We start from the raw sequence: 20,696 nt of genomic DNA, 5'->3' as shown, positions 1-20,696 counted from the left end.
CGCATATATCCGACTAATTTATCCATTAGGCCTTTACTTTTTGGAGTCAAAATCGACCTGATACCCATTTCTGGATTTAATGTAGGCCTAACCAAATCCTTAATTCTGGTTTTTGCTTTTCTTTTCCTGTCGCCTCCTACATAAATAGCTTCCTTTCCTCTGTATAATTCCCTACAATGCTCTACTGAATCACCCATGTCCTGTTCGGTGTGTTGATCTGTTTTCTCCTCTCGCCCGCCCCAGTAGCACCTCAATGCAGTACACAAGATCCGAGGGGAGGAGTCGGATCTTATATAAGGGGTGGAGATTGGTAGGTTTAGGGGTGGAGATGGGTAGGTTTAGGGGTGGGTTTAGGGATCAGGGGGTGGAGACTGGTAGGTTTAGGTATGTAAGGTGGGAGGAGTTGGATCTAGATCCGACTCCTCCCCCTGGATTTTATGCTCTGCATTGAGGACCATCTCGCCCGCCCCGCGAAGATTTGCACGCAGCACTGAAGGGGGGAGTTGCGCAGCGCTGCCTATTTTCTTTCCTTTTTTTCCCCCTTTTTCTTTAATTGAACACCAAGAACGGAACAAAAACAGAATATACATCTACAATGGCATTGGTTCATACAGATAAATGAGTATTAAGCAAGGCACATATCAGTTAAATAAATAGATAATGATAAAAGAAAATTACATATATTTGGAGAAGAAAAAAAAAACACTAAGAAGGGGTCTCTTCATTCCTCTTCTAAGAGATCAAGGTCTCTTATTATTCCAGCCAATTTCTGGGCCTTTTTACTTTTCATGCATTCCAACGATGGAAAGAAATTACAAATAGCCTAAAGTATTTTTTTAAATACAGAAAAATAAGGTTTCGTCTTCATACATTTGCATTTATGAATGAAAAATTTGCCCAGAATCAACATTACATTGATAAAAAAATTCATTTCTTTTCTCATCCAACAGCATTCTAAATATAATATGTTTCCTAGCAAAAGTGGGCAGCCAGAGAATTAATCTTTGTCTCCAACCAATAAGAAAAAACAAGAAAAAATAGATGATCAGTTAACTCTGTCAACTTGACAAAAAATACAGGCATTTTCTTCCAAATTAAACCATTGTCTTAAAAATTCACTTGATGGGTATACCCCATTGAATATTTTAAAATTAGTTTCCTTAGCTTTAGGAGCCAAAGCTAACACTGTGGTCGCAATTTTTTAACAAATGGTTTATCATAAGCTTGCAAAACAGTTATTATACAGAACTGTCAGATATATCTTATAGAATTGAAACAAGAGCGAATAGGTTTGTTGGGAGGCATTGCCCTGAGGTCATTACCATAAATAAATCCTTCCAAAGATAGATAAATCCCGTTGCATCCATGCATCAAGCCTGCCTTTGCATTCATTCCATCTATTCCAGACATTTTGCTTTTCCATCATGACCTCATCCTTAGAAATGTTCATGCCTAAATATTTGGCATCCAACTTGATGGAAATATTATATGCAATTTTAAAAGGGCATTCATGTATGGTAATAATTTCACATTTGCCAATATTGAGCTTTAAAAATTATTTAAATTTAAAAATAGTTAACTATCTCAATTACTTTAGGAACCTAGTCAAGACCTTTTAAAAATAATGCTGTATTGTCAGCCAACTGACTAAGTATAATTTCCTGTCCAAACACATTTCATTTTTTAATATTTGAGTTTTTAATAAGCAGAGCCAACATCTCTGTAGCCAGAATAAACAATGAGGGTGAGACGGGGCAGCCTTGTTTAACTCCTCTCTTGATATCAAATTAGGTGTTGGTAGGGCCACTGAACTATATTTGTGTAGAATAACTGAATAATATTACAAAATGTTTCACCAAACCCATACATTTTCAAACATTAAAACATAAATGAATGTTCTAACATGTCAAAGCCTTTATAGAAATCTAAAAATAAAATAACCCCATCATCCTGTATTTCTTGATTATACTCCAGCAAGTCCCAAACCAGTCGAATATTGTTCAGTATAGATCGCCCTCTAGTGAATCTAATTAGTGTCTCCCCAATAATTTTGGATAAATCAAATTTCAAGTGATTATGATATATGTGGGTTAGTAATTTATCATTGTTTAGTAAAGTTATAGGTCGTAAATTGTCCAACAATCTAGAGTCTTTTCCTGGTTTGGGAGTAAGCGTGATAGGCCTTTTTCTGTGAACGTTAGGCCGATTTTCTGTGAACGTTGCGTGCCAGTCTCTTCAGCATCGAAGCATCATTTTCTTTTCCTTGGTTGTTTTGGACCTCCTAGCTCTGGGGCCGCATTTATAAAATTTTGCGTAGGATTTGCGTCAGAAGTGGCGTACGGATGAAACATAGGACGTGCGTACGCACAGAAATATTTTTATTAGGATTTATAAAACCGTGCGCACGCACATCCTACGCAGTTTTCCCTTAATAAATCACAATCAATTCTAAATGTAGTGCAGCTTTTGCGGCTTCATGTCCTCCATTTTCCTGCTAGCCACCTAACCCGGCTTCATGGTATAGGCCTCTGATCGGAGGCATGCGTAAATATTTAGTTTATACATAGATTTACGCTTCAACTAAGTTTAATTCTGCAACACAAAATTTAGTAGTGCCTAAGTTGTGTCTTAGAGCCCATTTACGTCAAAACTAGGCTAAGTTGTAACTTACAAACTGTAACTGGCCTCAGATCACTGGAGCTGTGAGAAGTTTGTTCCATCAAATGCTCCATCATCTCCATAAACAAATCCAAAAAATCCCAGGACTGAATGACTACAGACCTGTTGGCTTAACATCTGTGGTCCTGCACTGTTAGCCTGGATTGCATATCAAATACATATTTTAATTACAATAAAATCCAAATATTTAAATTTGATTGCATTACTTATAAACTATTCGTAGATTCTACTAACTGGTGCTGGCCTACCTGAAGAACATCTCTGGACCCCGTGCAGTTTGCATTCAGAGCACACAGGTCTGTGTGTGGATGATGAGGTCAACATGAGACTGCATCATATCCTTCAACATCTGGACAAACCAGGGGCTTATAATGATCCTGATGTGGACCTCAGTTCAGCTTTTAAACCCATCATCCCAACACTCCTCCAGACTACCCTTACGAAAAAGAAGTTCATTCAAGTGTACTAATACAAAAGAAGCTTCTTCTGTCACCCAAACAAAGTCCTTGTGTGTGTGTGTGTAAACATACTTGGCAATGAAGCTCTTTCTGATTCTGGTTATATAGTGCTTTACTATGTGCCACAGTACACACACAAAGCACTGAAACTGAAAGTGACGTGTAGTCAGTATGGTGTCCCATTCTCGTAAATTGTGCTCTTGATTTCACCCACTTCAAGAGGAGCTATTTTTGATGCGGCGTCCGGGAAGCGATACAGGTTTTGGTCTTTCTTAATGACACCTCAGTTGGGGATTTACCGTGGGAAAATTATTTCATTGTCATAATCATTCATTTACTCCGAGAAAATCATCTCATCTTAAAACATATCATTCAAAGAACGGATGAGTTTTGAATATACAAGAGAGTCCAAATTACTCACTTCTACTTTTTGTAACTTCTTTGCCATTGGTGTTAAACCTCATTATATACCAATGCATTCAAGACTATACTAATGAAATTCAAGTACACAGCAAAGGTAATTATAAGGAATGCTGGTTTATTTTCAGAAATTTACAAACAACTTCCCATCATCCAACATCTCCTCCCTTCCTCTTTCATCCTCATCACCAAAAATTGGTTTAGGTGGACAGATCAATACAGTACAAAGAATATAAAAAATGTAAACAGTAGGAACAAGTAAGTTGGTATGTATGTATGTTGGAACAATGTCTTTTCTATTAACCAAATACTTTTTATTTTAGCTTTTTCTTTAATGCAAATGTCACAGGCCGGGGCGAGCGCCAGCGGGCTAGCTTGCGTACCGTCCCTGAGGAGCCGACCGTGGACACGAAGGAGGCAGACACAGAATTAAAAATAAATTTGTCCTTTATTAAATAATAAAAACAGTCTTAAGTCTCTTCAGCATTCTCTTTTTCAGGGCTCAGACAGAGAGAGACATGAACATCATATGCACATAACTCAGCAGTTTCAGCATTCTCCTTCAAGCTCAGGCAGGGAGAGGAATGGACAGCTGTGACTGCGAGTGAACAGCAGAAACACAATTCCCACACTCGTATATTCACCAACACACTGCAAGGTTTCCCTCGTGCTCACTTCCACAATAAAACTGCAATTCAACAGACTCACGGTGCAACCAAGGCTTACACCCGCAATCCAGCCGAAGTCTTCTCTCTCTCTCTCTTCCCCGTGGCCTCTCTCCGCTGCCTCAGCTTCGGCCTCTCTCTCTCTCTCACCTGCTGCGTCACTCCACGGCTGCCGCGTCTCCCTTTTATAATCCGTTTTGGAAACCGCGTCCCAATTGCCGCCCAAACTCTCCTCCTCTTACACCTGTCAGCAATTCCACTCATCAGTTTTCCACGATCGGCCATAGCACACTGGGAAAACCAGAACCGTCCTGGTGTTGCACCGGAAGTGCTCCCCCGTAGCAACAACTTCCGTGCACAATGCTCCGGTCACCCCGTGCAAATGCAAATGTTTATGTTCAAGTAAGCCAGATATCTTCAGACACTATCAGTATCTGCTTCGTCTCTTGAGTTTGCATCCAGGATGCAATTGTAGCAAGAACCATCGTTGTGATCATCGTTTTTATGATCGATCGTCACGGTCACGAACGAGTACTCCAATACTTGATCGCTCTTGCTCATCGCTACTTTGTAGGAACCTAGTTGCTTGTTCCTGTTCAGATGTTGATGAGTTATCTTGATTAATATAATCAGAGCCATTAGAGCCAACGGAGCCAATGAAGCCACAATCCAAACCCAAGCAGCTGGAAGGGGAAAGAAACTATTATTAAACGTTTTTACAAATGTTGTAACGGTCTCAGTGTCTCTGGTTTTACTCACAGTGTTGTTTGGTGTCGTCAGTTCTCAGATCATCTGTGCTGTTCAGATTACCCTCTGATTCTGTGCCAGATTCTGAAGAGGATATTGAAAGCTTAGTCACAGTTTAGTCAAGTCAACTTTACTTAAACAGCGCTTTTTACAATACAGAATATTTCAAAGCAGCTTTACAGTGATAACAGGAAAATAATGCAACAAGGTTGAAGGAGTAGGACCAGTGTGTGTGTGTGTGTGTGTGTGTGTGTGTGTGTGTGTGTATGTTGATTTATCGGTGCACATCATTATAGTTTTAATAATCTTGAATCAGAATAACTTCATCTTGCAGCATCTCTTCTCTAGTATTAATTAGTATTAATTTGCTGTTCAAATTATGAAAAATAAACCTCACCTGTCCGCTTTATATGTAATATTTCCAAACATCCATTATATTTCTCTCACCTGTGACATTAGTAGTGACTAGTTCTCCTCCTGTTGAGTTCAGGACTCTGTATATCCCAGCATCACTTGAGTTGAACTCTCTGATGACCAGACTACCATTGCTGTCGATCAGTCGATCATTCAGGACACCTCGTCCTCTCCTCCATATCTCAGAGCAAACTGTGCCTTTACAATGCTCAACTGTTTCAGCTTCCAGGGGAAGATCATCAAACACCAGCTCTTCACCTTTCCCTACAGTTAAGTTAACTGAGGAGAAATAAAATGAGAGAATAGTTGATGGGAACTAGTTCAAGTTGTATTTATAAAGAACATTTACAACAGCCACTAGGCTGACCAAAGTGCTTTACAGAACAAGATTAAAAGAAGATATAACATGCATACAAAAATGAAAGCAACAAAAAGCCCAAATCAATATTTAAAATCAGTTCTGATCTCACCAAGGACATGGATTTCATAACGGTAGGAAATTGGATATTCGTTGCCATAAACAGTTAAAGTGTATTTTCCAGCATCAGTGGTCTTCAAGTCTTTAATAATGAGGTCTCCATGATCACTCTCAAACACCCGGCCCTTGAATCGTTCATTCGGTTGAACACCATCAGCGACTTTGGATCTACATGTTAGGCGAAAGGATAAGTTCTCTCCTCTGATGCTCTTATTAAAAGGCAGGGAAACACTTCCATCTTTTTGTCCGTGGACAGGTAGAGAAGCAGCACCTAAATATAAAAACAGTGTTGAATTACTATACAATATTGATACTGATGTGGTTTTTAATGTCCAATTTACAAATAATTTCTCTTTACATTACACACACTCACCAGACAACTGTAACACCAGCAAACTGAAGAGGCTCCTGATAAAAAAAAAAAAAACAGGGTGGTTATATAATGTTTGGGACTCAAAATGAAAAGTAGTAAAAGTTAAGAGGACAACTCGTTCACAACATTCTCACTCGTTCAAACACAGACCACAAAAACTCTAAACTCAATTCCAACTCTTCACCATATAAGCTGCACAAAAACTTCAATGGACCCTGTGTCTGTCTTCATTGTGCTGTATTTAAACTTAAATTGAACAATATTTCCTTTTTTTTTTTTTCATGAGCGATCGTTTCTCTAGATAAGACCCTATTCCTCAGCTGGGATCGTGCAGAGTCCTTTGAAACTGCATTGATTTGAACTTCAACATTTTGGTTGAGATTGAAGTTCATTGTATGGAGAAAAATCTTGAAATGTTTTCCTCAAAAAACTTAATTTCTTTTCCACTGAAGAAAGACATTTACATCTTGGATGGCATTGGGGTAAAGGAAAAATTAGGAAAAATTTGAAAAATATGAACGGAGGTGGATATACTTGTAATGTCATGTGTAGTGGTCGATAGATATATCGCCGAGGCCGATACACTCAGAAGTGAAGCAGACATCTGACAGACACAGTAAATGACCATTCGCATTCGCTTTCTAACCTGACGCTACATTGTGTTACACACAAAAACACTCCGGCATGCAGCAGAGTCTATTCAAACAGTACCGTGATATGTCAGCCCAGCGGTAGCTCCAGTGGGGGTCACAGATGTGATATAAACGAATTCAAACAAAACTGAAAACATTTTACCTCACAAACAGTCAAAAATCCTGTGACTGGCTGTTCCTCAGATACGCGCGTTGTTCTCGGGTTACATTTAAACTAGACGCTGTTTTCCAACGGACTCGCGTGCACGGAAAACCTGGGTCGCGTCAAGCCTCTGTTATACTCCAGTTTGGACGCGTACACAACAGCTGCGCACAGCTCGGACGCGGACTACTTGTATTTATACTTTCTGCTGAGGTCCGCTCGGTAAACGCGTTAAACGCATGCGCAGTAGATCGGTCTGGCCAGTATAATCGATAATATTTTAAATATTTATAGTTTATATTTGCATTTATGTCAAAACCTAGACACTTTCAAACATCAAAATTACATTATTCATATGTATTCGTGTCAAAATGACATATAAACATCTTTTCCTCTGGAAACGCTTCCAACAGGCTTGCGTGAAAAATAGGCATTGGTTCTATTTCTAGAATGCACGCGTTTTCCGTTTTTTCAAATTCGGCGTCCATGTTATTTCCATCTCTTTCGCACAAAAAATGGGAGGCACGCGCCAGTCCGCAACGAGCCTGTCGGTACACGATCCGTTCCACCTGCACGATCCGTTCTACGCATGCGTATAATGGGATTTTAGCAATATTGCGAATATACTTTACCAGTTTACCTCATGTAAACACAATACTTAATAATGTGATTAAGCTCATAATTGCATAAACTATAATCGTATTAAAACGGGCGGCGTACGCTGTTTTAAATCGCAGCATGCGGCCATGTAAACACTTTAATCGCACTAACTGAAGTGCGCGTGTGTTTTTGTCACGCACCTTAAGCGCATATTCATTTTAAACTTGACATTAGGAAGTTTTCCCTGAACTCGTGTCAACACGACTCACTGTCAAAATACGTCCATAAGTCTGCCTTCATCCAGAAACAGCTCAAATAACGTGACAGCAGTGTATAAAACTGTTACAGGCACCGGCATAATATTTCTGTCTTCATCACGGCACAGAATAACAAAATACGTCCATAAGAACCCGTTTGTTATTTAACGTAAGTAATTATGCGCATGCGTGAAACGGATCGTGCAGGTTGAACGGATCGTGTACCGACAGAGCCTCCGCGCGCACCCCCGATGACGATTTTTACGTCACGCGGACCCTTGCGGACCCTCGCGCCATCGCGGTCGCGGAAAGTATAACAGAGGCTTCACTCGCGTGCATTACAGATCAGTGGTCGCGTGAGGTGGATGAGAGAAGAACACTATGTAATAATATTACATTTGAAAATAAATCCTTGAAAATGTTATTCAATATCTACTGTATTTATTTATCCATGATTGGCGTAATATCGTGTGTAGTATACATGTTCATATGTTCATGTATGTCATGCAAATACATGTGACGGCTTGCAACGTTTTAAAGAAACAAACAAGCAAAACTAAACACATAAATCATTATTTAAATATACTTGAAGTAAAACAACCTGTTGAAAGTAAATAGTGTAAATAAACTATGTGAGATTTATATTTAAAGGAGCTGTAATCATAAAATGGCCCTTATGTGTCACTAGACACTAAGAAATCATGTTCATTTCAAATACTTATATCACTGACAACAGTAGTATGGCTAGGATATTGTCATTTAAAAAGTGGACTTGCAGCCCTCAACTGATGTTGATGTTGTCATTTTGTGTTTTGGCCTGACGCGCCTCCCTCCACCTATCTACCAACCACGAAGTCAGTAGTGTTTCGGGATCCGGGTTGCCAGCTTTGCTCTAACCTACCCTAACTCTAATCAGATAAAAATGTCTAACGTTACTAAATCAAAAATACCTCGTTATAATTCAGAAATTCGTCGTGACAAAGTCCGAAATAAAACCAGAATTTGCATTGGAGATGCTTTTGAAAGATGGAGACGGCTGAAAACGGAGAAGAATTTGAACACAGACGCCAACGTTGCTAATTTTCTCCTGGACAGGTAAGATTCATCTATGCTTGGCTAACTTGTTCTTGATGTCAATGGACATTTCATATATTCATGACAGTCGAACAAAGTTATGCATGTTCAAGCAAAGTAATGTAACGTTAGCTCACATGGACGTATGCTAACATTAGCAATACATTATAGGAGCCCGTTTCTCTGTCATTATGCTGAGACGCTGAGGAAAACAACATTAGCACGCCCATTATGGCAATTTGAAACGTAATTGAGACAGAAGCCTAACTTTACCTCAGAAGAAATGATTCGTCATTCGTTCTTCACGTATATCGTGGACTAAGTTACACATGCTGCAAGTTGATCACATCACATACTTTAGCGTTATGGACGTGTGCTGCAGGGTAGTAAAAAAAATACAGCTGGCCACTTTCACTTCATGAATAGCTGTATCTTTGATATTGGTTACACACATAGATATCATATATGAGTTAGACTAACAGCTAACGTTACCGTTCTGTCTGTCACATCACATACGAGCATACATCTTTACGATTATATACGAGCATACATCTTTACGATTATATTTAACTAATGACAATTAGTACATTTTTTAAATACATAATTACTTAATAAAATATCTATAGCATAAATATAATTAACAGAAAAAAACTTTCTGTGTACGTCTCGTCGTCACTTGCCATTGGAAGCTCATTGAAGCAGCCTAAGTTTCTGCTGAATCCTGCAGCTTATCTGGCAACCTCGAGTCAGGGGGGAGGGGGAGGAGATACACCGCTCTACAGTATTTTTAAAGTGATTGCAGTACCAGTTTTGGCCACAATCCTACATACTGCTCCTTTAACTATGTATTGTACATAAAATGTATACTGTAATTGCACATACTATTTTGTCATTAATTTATGAATATTTTTTAGATTGGTTCATTAATGACAAATGTTATTTGTAACCTGCAGTTAGCAGCAGTAATAATTTATGTGACTGAAAAAATTACTGTAAATATTAAAGCAGACAAAAAGTACAGCACAGCGAAAATAGACTTGCAGAAATGATCGTTGCACTGCTGTATACGCACCACTCCTGGAACGAATTTCCGGTCCGGGTACTAAACGGTTATCCGGACCACACCTGACCACAACCGCTCTTGGTTGGTCGGAACCCCAGTGACGGGTAGGTTAAGAGGCGGGGTTGGGGTAGGTCATCACAGTGTGGTCCGGATAACCGTATAGTACCCCGGACCGCATTATAACCGGACCGTGCAGTGTAAAGGCTCTAACTTGTTAATATGGGTGCGGAAAAAAATAAGCATCGCATACGCATTGGAAACGGAGTATATGTGAAATGGGCATGACACTGACGCTTTTTTTTGTCAGTGGTAGAGTACCGGCTACATGCGAGAAGTAGCGGTACTTAAGAAAAAGTGCAGGTACGCTTTGGAGTAAATTGCAGAAGTGCCAGTACTGCGTACAGATGAGTACCGCCCCACTTCGAGCACTGATCCTCCAGACTGATCTCATGAAATGGTGTATGTATGACACGCCAATTCGTATTTCCATTTTTGGCGTGTTATCAACACGCATAATCGCTTTTCAGCGTGTTTATCAACGCCGTTGATTTACGTTACATTACTGTATATAAATATATATGACCTACCCCAACCCCGTCCCTAAACCTACCCATCACTCGGGTTAATACCATTTATGAGTGTTCCCCTACCATCCTAGGAAAAAAAATATTGCTCCTCAGATGTAGATATACATTTTCCTCCGTTTCGCTCGGACATTTAACGGCGTACACATACACACGGAATCACTCTGACATTTAACGGCGTACACATACACACGGAATCACTCTGACGTTTAACGGCGTACACATACACGCGTGTGGACATAAACGCGGAAAGCTCAAAATGTGTATAAATAACACTTAACTCTAAAGTGGCATGTATGTTTACGCAAAGTCATGATGTCATGTTGCAGACTCATATAAAAACAATACTAAAATTCAGAGTAAGTTCATTCGCATTCGGAGATCGACTATTTTTGAAACGGTGCGAACTGCGCTCTCCATGATGACGAGGAAGTCAGCAAAGAATTTATTGCTTTCTAGCCCTTTGGTACCGAAATTGGTACCGAGAACCGTGGATTTTCACTGGTATTGGTACCGAATACTGAAATTTTCGTACCGTGACAACACTACTCTACGTCGTTCTTAAGTTACACCTTAAGCTGAACCTTATCGTTATTACGCGTTTCCCGAAACGTTCCTATTTAAGTACACTTACTGCAAGTCATATGTTTGTAAGGTTGGTCTGGACCACTCTTAGCTTTATCTTATCACTGTTGACCGTCTATAGGAATATAATTCTGAAGTTGTAATACAAGTTCTAATTCAAGTGTTTTCATGCAAAGAATAACATTGTCATTACACTGACTGTTGAAAGCTTTATAATAATATTATCCACAGGTACATCAGATGGCAAACCATTAGCCAGTAAAGGCTTATGTGTCTATTTACAGTTTCATTTTATTCGCTTAGGTAGTATTTTCACAAGTTAGGCGAACATTTTCAAACTCTTAGAGCTAATATCACAACAGATCATCAAAAGTGCACTTTTTTTCAAACATTTCATCATGTTTTCAATTGTGTTGAAATATTTCAAATGAAAAGTATCCTTTTTACAACACAAAATAACTTTCATCTATATTAATGTTTCATTCACAGTGGCTGCCTTTCATAATGCCATTACTATCAAACTTTTGATTTGCATCTTGTTCAGTTTTATACATATATCTATTATTTAATCCAACTGATCTTAATGGTTAATCAATAAATCATTTGGTTCATCTATAGATTTCTATAGATACAGATTCTGTAGATATAGTTTCTACTTTGTTTGCAATTTCTGATACAGATAAACAAATGTAATTAATTATTTTTACATTATTAGTGATTTTTCTTAGATTATAAGCACTAGGTTCAAAGTGTGTGTGTGTGTTTCCAGGTAATGGTGGTGGGAGACTGCCACATTACTGTAACTCATCCGTCATGGTAAACTACAGGACAGTCATATGGCACAATGAAAACATTTACACGTGCATTTCATTACGTATAACAATAGTGAAAGCATGACATCAGGGAAGAATGACTAGCTGTGTTACAAGCGTGATCAGTTTGGATTTTTGTACTAAGAGTTTTGAAAATGTACACCTTACTTGTGAAAATAGTACCAAAGCGAATAAAAATAAAAACTGTAGTATGATTTATGCGCCATTATCCTCATGATGACGTGCAGTATATGTCCCCACAAGGACAAGAATTTCAGATATTGCCATCTTTGTAGAGACATTTTGTCCCCATAATGTAGAGTTTACCAGGACACACAGACCACACACACACACACTTTGAACATAGTGGTTATAATCTTAGAAAAATCACTTATAATGTAAAACGAATTCATTACATTTGGCTATCTGTAGAATACTATATCTACAGAAGCTGTATCTATAGAAATCTATATATGTACTAAATGATTTATTGATTAACCATTAGGATCAGTTGGATTAAATAATAGACAAATGTATTAAAAACTAAACAAGAAGAGATGCAAATCAAAAGTGTGATAGTAATGGCATTATGAAAGGCAGGATCAGGATCACAGCAAATCATCCTGGCTCTTTAATTACACAATTACTACATTTAACAACTCAAGCCTTCACTACACCAGTGTGCTCATCATCTACACACAGAATATGATCACAGAGAGAAAGGGACCCACCAGTGGAGCATCTTCCCTCTCTGCGTGGATTTGTCCTGGAGGAACGCTTTCTCTTTTAGTCCTTTCTTCTACCCTGACTGACTCGATAGCGTCGCCCTATGATAGATCCCACTTCTGATCTTCTGCTCCAAATCCATTCTGTGAATACAAATCACAAAAATACAATAACATGGAGTAAAAAATATCTCACAACAACATGATCATATAAGCATTAGAATTTTCCTTCATCTTCGTCACTAAAATGCATTAGTCCTTGTTAACAATTGATCTAGATTGTCCTAAACATTCGTCATCTTGTGTCTGATACGCTATATTGCGTAATTCTAATTATAAGGGTTTATTTTTATTATATAAATCATAAATGTTTCTTGAGCACCAAATCATCATATTAGGATGATTCCTGAAGACTGGAGTAATGATGGTAAAACTTCAGCTTTGCCAACACAGAAATAAATTTCATTTTTAAATAAATTCAAATAGAAAAGTTATTTTAAATGGTAAAACTATTTCACAATATTATTGTTTTTGCTGTATTTTGCATCAAATAAATGAAGCCTTGGTGAGCAGAAGTGACTTCTTTAAAAACATTTAAAAAACTAAAGCTGATGCTCTGCGTGTTTTTCTGAGGCGTTCATGTAATTTACGAGATTTTATTTCGTATTTCGTCCATTAGATCGATAATCTGTAAAAACCCATATATTCACTCACCCATAGACTCTCCCCCATTAAGAAATCAGGACAAAAGTACTTGAAAGTGTACAAAAGAGACGGATTAAAACACGAGGTGTAAACGGGAATGTGTCCCTCGTTTAACCTCGTGATCAGATAACGTTAGACCAAAACTCATCTGACAAACACAGCACAAACACAAACACAGTTAGCGAAAAGAACAGACAGACTATTTGTGGAGAATAAAATCTGATGCTCCTCCTAGTGATGTTACATGCTTCGATGCGCGTATCACATTAGTGACACAATTTGTAGTGAAGCCCCATATCGAGGCGTGTATTGGTTTACTAGAGTCACGTGATCGATGACAAACGAAGCCTCACTTTCTGTCTAGTCACGTGCGCGTTTCGCTTTGGGTGTCAGAAGGCTCGAAGATTTAACGAGTCATTGTTGCCTCAGTCTGGTTGATATTTACAGTTATTGATATTGACATTTAATAACAGATGATCCTATTAGACAATGTCCTTATTCATTGTGTGTGTGTGTGTGTGTGTGTGTGGAGAGAGAGAGAGAGAGAGAGAGAGAGAGAGAGAGAGAGAGAGAGAGAGAGAAGGCCTACATTAAATCTTGTTGAATCATATAAGCTTATAAGCTATTATATTTTATTGTCACACTTTAATGGGAAAATTAATTTATTTAATGAACAAATCAAACACAAACATGTAAGCTTTTATTTGTACACAACATTGACACTATGGAGTGTGTTGTGGTTGCTTCATCTGCCAGAGCTTCTAACACAGGCTTCTGGCTGCTTTATTTTAAATAAGCACCAGATGGCGCTGTTCTCGGTGCTGTTCTCGACACTCTCGAAGCTTTGAATCTTTTCCCGGAACAATCAGGGGAAAGCCTCAGTGATTCATGAGGCTTCATTTCCCCATCCCTATCTCCTCCTCACTTCTCTACACTTTCTATTGCTCTCTTCTTCTTCTCACAACTTTTAGGTGTATTACAGCGGCGCCACCCTCTAGTGGGCATCATTAGATAGCCTATTCTTTTTTTTAAAGGCAACATATTCTAGGTTATTTGATTTAATTCTGTATTTTTCAGATATTGTATAAGAAATGTGACATTGTCTTCATATGATTTCATATGAAAGTAGGACATATCAATATAACAATATAACATCAATAAGTTTCCTTTAGATTTAAATTTTCACACTTGTTTTCACAAAAGTGTTTGCTATTGTTTCTTTGTTTTTATTTCTCCCTGTTATTCTGCCTTAATCTACGATTCTTTAAATGTTATCCATCTTCCTGTTCTTTCTTCCTGACACTGATTTTGCAATCTATCCCTCACAAGTTGTTAATTAAACATTTCATTTCAGTCTTACCATATTTTACCTAATGCAAAACGTAGGCTAACGTTATTTGTACAAAGCATCTCCGTATGGAGTGAGTGTGGAGTAGGCTAGTTTACTAAATTCTGCAGTAGGCTTATTCGTACACGAGAAATAAGTTACGTCTTCCCTGTTGTTACCAAACCGCTCTTACTTCCCTTTGTTTATCCCTCCTCCTTATCCCACATTTTATATTGCCCTTGGATTTAAAATGTGCATTATATCGATCGTGGTAGTGTGCATTAGCTTTACTCAGGCCTGTGTGTATATCTACTCACCCTTTAATCCCATGACCGCCAGTTCTCTTCTAGCTTTCAACGGAGCCACAATCCAGATTACTCCCTTCTTCCCAATATTTACTTCACTGCTGCAAATCATTTTTATTTTTATTCATACTCCCATATATCCGACTAATTTATCTAGTACTTTTTAGATACTGTGTCAAAATCGACCTGGTACCTATTTCTGGATTTAATGTTGCAAAATCCTCAATTCTGGTCTTTGCTTTTCTTTTCCTTTCGCGTGCTACATAAACTGATTCCTTTCCTCTGTATATTTTCCAATAATGCTCTACCGATTCACGCATTTTGTCCTGTTCGGTGTGTTATCTTTCTGTTTGTCCTTTCGGTAATTTCCTGCAAAGATCCAGAGAGTGACAAACTCCACCCAGGCAGGTTTGCACCATAGATCTCTTCTTTTGATGCTCATAACAAAGCTGAGACAGCGTCAAATTTCTTTTTCTCCAGCTGTTATGGCAGCCACGGACTGCATAGTTAACACTGGCCATCTCTAATTTCTTTAAATTGGAAGGCAATTGAATTAAACTAAGACAGATAACAGATTGGACCAGGGCAAACAAAGCGCTAAGTAGCTAAAACAGGAAGTGAGATTACGCGGATGGCGCCACCCAGTGCTACTTCCGGAATAAGGTGAATAGGTCATAAACCCCGCCTCCCCGTGTTATTCAACAGGACGTGAGACCTAAACGTGAGAACTAAACAAGGCAAGGCAAGTTTATTTATATAGCACATTTCATACACAATGGCAATTCAAAGTGCTTTACATAGAAGAAATTAAAATAATAAAAAGAAATAAGAATAATTAAAACAGTTTAAAGGTGCCCTAGAATGTGAAATTGAATTTATCTTGGCATAGTTAAATAACAAGAGTTCAGTACATGGACATGACATACAGTGAGTCTCAAACACCATAGTTCTCTTACGAGAGGTTCTCTCGTATTGCGTAAGCTTGCTTACGCTGCGGGAAAGTCTTCTTTTCTCGAGATACTGAAGCCAAAAATTATCCTTAATTTCATTTTTTGTCAACGCAGTGCAGCTGCGGGCAGCTGAGCTAGAGCGGCATACTGCGCGCTCATTGGCTGCCGCGCGGCAACTGCTTAAGCCTACCAGTGAGCCTGGCGTGACGTCACGCCCAATGAGGGTGCGCGCGTCACGGCCCGCCAGAATGGGCGGCGTCAGAGCGTATATAAGGAAGGCTCGTAGGCTATATTCTCTGATTTCTGTCTTTTCAGCGAAGCACTCGCATCGCTGATCTCGGAGAGGAAGCCGTCGCCGTTGTCCTTTAAGGCCCAGCTAACGAGCCAGCTTAGGTCAGACTGAGGAAGCCGGACGAATCTTCGCCGCCTTCAGCCTGCCGTGCCAGCTCAGCTATCCGGCGATATCCTTTATTGCAATGCTCTTTGTGTGTGTTTTTGCTTCCGCAGCACTCTCTAAAAGAGCAGAGGCGTTGTTGCAAATGCCTCGCACCACGTGCGGCTTATGCCGCTCTGCGCTCAGCGACAGAGACCGCCATCTTAACTGCGCTCTCTGCCTGGGCCGGGACCACGCAGCCGTCGCGCTTTCCACGGGCGGCTGCGCCCTCTGTGAAGAGCTGACGATGTCGACCCTGCGGGCTCGACTCGCCCTCTTCACAGAGCCTGCTCCAATCGTCGTTGGGCCGCGAAAGAAAAAACGCCGCTCTCAACGACCACCGGAGCCCGAGACTCGAGCCAGGGCCTCGCCGGAGCCTCTCCCGCGAGCCTCGCTCTCTTCTTCTCCCCCCCACCTCCCGACGCGCAGCGGCCGGCTTCGCCCGCACTGCCGTCGCCTCAGGGGATGAAGCAGACAGCGCTGCCTTCATAGACAGCTGCTTACTCCCCTCTGTCAAGCCACGCAAACGGCGCTGCTCACAAGGGATGTCAGAACGGACGGTCTCGGGCTTAGCTTCCTTTACGTTACAAGAAAGCTACCCCCCGGATGACGCACGCCCCTTCCCCGCGCTCTCCCCCTCTGTTTGAGCCGCGCAAAAGCGCCGCTCACAAGGGATGTCAGAGGTAGACGATCTCGGGCTGGCTTCCTTTACGTTATAAGAAAGCTACCCCGCGTCTCGGTCGCGCGCGTCACTTTCCGGCCACCTCCGTGTCTCACATATTTCTCAGTCCCCTCCTAAGCTCAGGCGACTAGAAATGTCTATATTGCAGTAAACGAGCCTGTTTTTATACACGCACGCCTGTAAACAAACGATGTCACAGCATATGATGACATCTTCCCGCTCCCTCTCCCTTTGTTCGAGCCGCGCAACTGCGCCGTTCTCAAGGGATATCAGAGCGGATGTCACGAGCACCGGCGAAAGGAGGAAGAGAGTGTTTTCGTCCCGCCTAGGCCGGACTACCTCCAATTCTTGCATATTTCTCAGTCCCCACTATGTTAGGCGGCTGGAAATACTAATACTGCAGTAAACGAGCCTGTTTTAATACACGCGCGCCTGCAAACAAACGCTGAAACAAAACACGACGCTCGGTCATATGCTCGCACTAACTGAAAGCTTATATGTGCTCCTGTGGCTCAGTGGTAGAACATTAGACTTTTACACCGGAGACCCGTGTTCGAATCCAGCTCTGGCGGCAGAAAAAATATTTTTTCTGCTGGCTTCTCCGAGCTCGCGGCCAACTTTCTTACATGAAGAAAGCGAACCCGCATCTCACAGGATGGTGCTTGAGTATTTATGAGCGTCTAAACATATGAGCCATCAAAGCATCAGCTCTATAACGCCTATGGTGTTACAAGTGTAGAAAATGTGCCCACTCCCATGTGCTCACTGCTGCACACAAACACGGTCTCCGCGGTAACTCTCGCAGAGTGCACTCTCATAAGCGGACACACGCCGCTTGAATACTAAGTGTAGTGAATGTGCCCACAATTCTGTGCTCACACCTACCCGCTGCCCGCTCTGTCACAGTTACCCCGGGTTGCAGATCCTCTAAAGCTCACAAACATTCCGGCTCTGGCCGAAGGTGTCATAAGTGTAGAAGATGTGCCCACTCCCATGTGCTCACTGCTTCACAATAACACGGTCCCCATGGTAACGCGCTCAGAGCGCTCTCTCTTAAAGCGGACACATCCGGCTCACACCGTCAGTGTTATGAGTGTAGTAGACATGCCCACATCCCAGTGTTCATCACTACACACAAGCACAATCTCCCCTGTGTACCCCACAGAGTGCACTCACATAGAGCGCGCTACGGCCGCTCGAGTGTCAGTTGTACGTCACGTGCCCACACCCCAGTGCTCACACCTACACGGTGCCCGCTCTGCCTCACACATTCGGGGACGAGAGCACTCCGCCGCCGGCTGTGTGTTAATAAAGAGCCCTGTGCCCGCTACACAGCACGCACACTCTCATGTACACACTCACGAGCCCGCCCCGCTTCCGCGCCGCGAGCCATCGCACGCAACGCTCTCTCACAGCGTCACTCAGCCGGCTGCCGCTATCAGCGAGCCCCCGTCTCCCCTCACTGTCACTGCGCGACTCGCGCACATACCGCCACAGGCTCCCCGTCCCGCGCTGTGCGGCGGGCGGGACCCGGAGGCAATTCGACCCCTAGCTATGAGTGCGAATGCATGGAAAGCTATTCCGGGAATGTCGAAGTGGGTATTAAACACAGTGGTAAAGGGCTATTCGCTTCAATTCGCTCGCCGCCCCCCGCGTTTTCGTGCCCGGGTCGAGACGCAAGTGAAGGCAGATGCAGCCCATCTGCTTCACACAGAAATAGCGAATTTGCTGCACAAAGGTGCGATAGAACGGGTTCACCCTCTGGCTACCGAGGCAGGCTTATACGGCCGCTATTTCCTCGTACCCAAGAAGGGCGGAGCGCTCAGACCTATATTAGATCTGAGATATTTGAACAAAGCGCTCGTGAAACGACCGTTCAAAATGCTCACGACCGGTCAAATCCTCGCGCAGATTCGCCCGGGGGACTGGTTCATCTCTCTCGATCTGAAAGACGCATATTTTCAGATTCAGATTATTCCCCGTCACAGGCCATTCTTGAGATTCGCCTTCGACGGTCAGGCATATCAGTACACCGTCCTGCCGTTCGGCCTGTCCTTGGCACCCCGTACATTTACGAAGTGCATGGATGCGGCCCTCGCACCCCTGAGATCGAAAGGGATGCGAATTCTGAACTATCTGGACGATTGGCTCATTATAGCGCAGTCAACAGAGGAACTAGTTTCTCACAAGAAAGCGCTTCTCGGTCATTTGGAAAGCCTGGGTCTTTCCGTGAACTGGGACAAGAGCTCTCTAACCCCCAGCCAGTCTATCACTTTCCTGGGTATAGATCTGGATTCGGCGGCGATGACGGCCAGATTGTCAACACAGCGCACACGCCGTGTTCGGCACCTCGCCGCTTCCGTTTAGGTGGGAAAAGTTTTCCCCCTAAAAACCTTCAGAGGCTTTTGGGCCATATGGCATCAGCCGCAGCGGTCCTGCAGCTGGGTTTACTTCAAATGCGCCCGCTTCAATGCTGGCTAAAGTCGGAAGTGTCCCGCAAAGCATGGATTTCGGGCCGTGCACCAGTCAGAGTGACTCAGCGCTGCGTCTCAGCCCTGCAGCCCTGGCTGGCGGCCGAATGGTATCAGCGGGGAGTGACGATGGGGGTCATCGCACACCGCAAAGTGGTCTCGACAGACGCGTCCAACATGGGTTGGGGAGCGACTCACGAGGGCAGTCCGATTTGCGGCCCATGGTCGAATACGGAGAAAAGCCTTCACATAAACTGTCTAGAGACGCTGGCGGTCGAGAAAGCGCTGATGCACTTTCTACCGCTTCTACGGGGACACCATGTGCTTGTCCGCTCGGACAACATGTCAGTAGTGTCTTACGTGAACCGCCAGGGCGGAATCAGATCCAGAGCCCTGCGCGCTCTCACAGAGCGCCTCCTATCCTGGGCTCATGGCCCGCTGCGCTCCCTAAGGGCAGCTCATGTACCCGGTCGTTTGAACGACGGCCCGGACAGACTGTCCAGGGACAACGTTCCCCCAGGGGAATGGTCTCTACACCGCCAGACGGTCCAAGCGCTTTGGCATCGTTTTGGCAAAGCGGAGATCGACCTCTTCGCCGCGAGCGAGAACGCTCAGTGCCAGAGGTTTTTTTCTCAAAACACAAGGACGCGCTGGCCCAGACCTGGCCCAGCATTCCGCTGTATGCGTTCCCCCCGATCTCGATGCTGCCTCAAGTGCTAGCGAGGATCAGGGAGGCGAACTGCGCAGTGCTCCTCATAGCCCCGCGCTGGGAAAACCAACCATGGAAATCAACGGATATTCGTTGATCTGCCAGAAGGGGTAATTAACACGATCACGCAGTCCAGAGCCCCCTCGACGAGGCGGCTCTATGCGTCTAAATGGTCGGTGTTTAGTAAATGGTGTGTGAAAATGGGTTCTAATGCTCAGTCCTGTGGAGTCCCACAGGTATTGAACTTTCTCCAAGAGATGTTGGACGTGGGCAGGTCCCCCTCCACGCTCGAGATTTACGTCGCGGCCATAGCAGCGTTCGTCGATTCGGCGCGCGGCCGCTCACTGGGCAGGGATGAACTCATCACCCGCTTTCTGCGCAGGGC

The 20,696-nt window shown here is 42.5% G+C and overlaps 1 protein-coding gene across 3 annotated transcripts in view; it reads right to left on the bottom strand.

Moving 5' to 3' along the window:
- Window positions 1–3,656: 3,656 nt before the first annotated feature.
- LOC308697154 (uncharacterized protein) overlaps window positions 3,657–20,696 on the bottom strand; it is a 190,591-nt gene continuing 173,551 nt past the window's right edge. The window contains exons 1-7 of one of the 3 annotated variants that reach the window (XM_081376284.1): window positions 15,079–15,685; window positions 12,736–12,873; window positions 6,235–6,269; window positions 5,854–6,132; window positions 5,417–5,662; window positions 4,982–5,053; window positions 3,657–4,905 (exon numbers count right to left, since the gene is read on the bottom strand). In XM_081376284.1, the coding sequence (XP_081232410.1) occupies window positions 4,640–4,905; window positions 4,982–5,053; window positions 5,417–5,662; window positions 5,854–6,132; window positions 6,235–6,269; window positions 12,736–12,746 (909 nt within the window). In that variant the 5' untranslated portion in view covers window positions 12,747–12,873; window positions 15,079–15,685 and the 3' untranslated portion in view covers window positions 3,657–4,639. Of the gene's footprint in view, window positions 4,906–4,981; window positions 5,054–5,416; window positions 5,663–5,853; window positions 6,133–6,234; window positions 6,270–12,735; window positions 12,874–13,443; window positions 13,693–15,078; window positions 15,686–20,696 lie in introns of those variants that run through there. The other 2 variants (XM_081376285.1, XM_081376286.1) reach the window with 2 other exon arrangements.

This window comes from Scardinius erythrophthalmus, assembly GCF_964197995.2.
Source record: "Scardinius erythrophthalmus genome assembly, chromosome: 10".
In the NCBI taxonomy this organism is placed as follows: domain Eukaryota; kingdom Metazoa; phylum Chordata; class Actinopteri; order Cypriniformes; family Leuciscidae; genus Scardinius; species Scardinius erythrophthalmus.
This window is presented reverse-complemented; position numbering and strand designations above follow the sequence as displayed.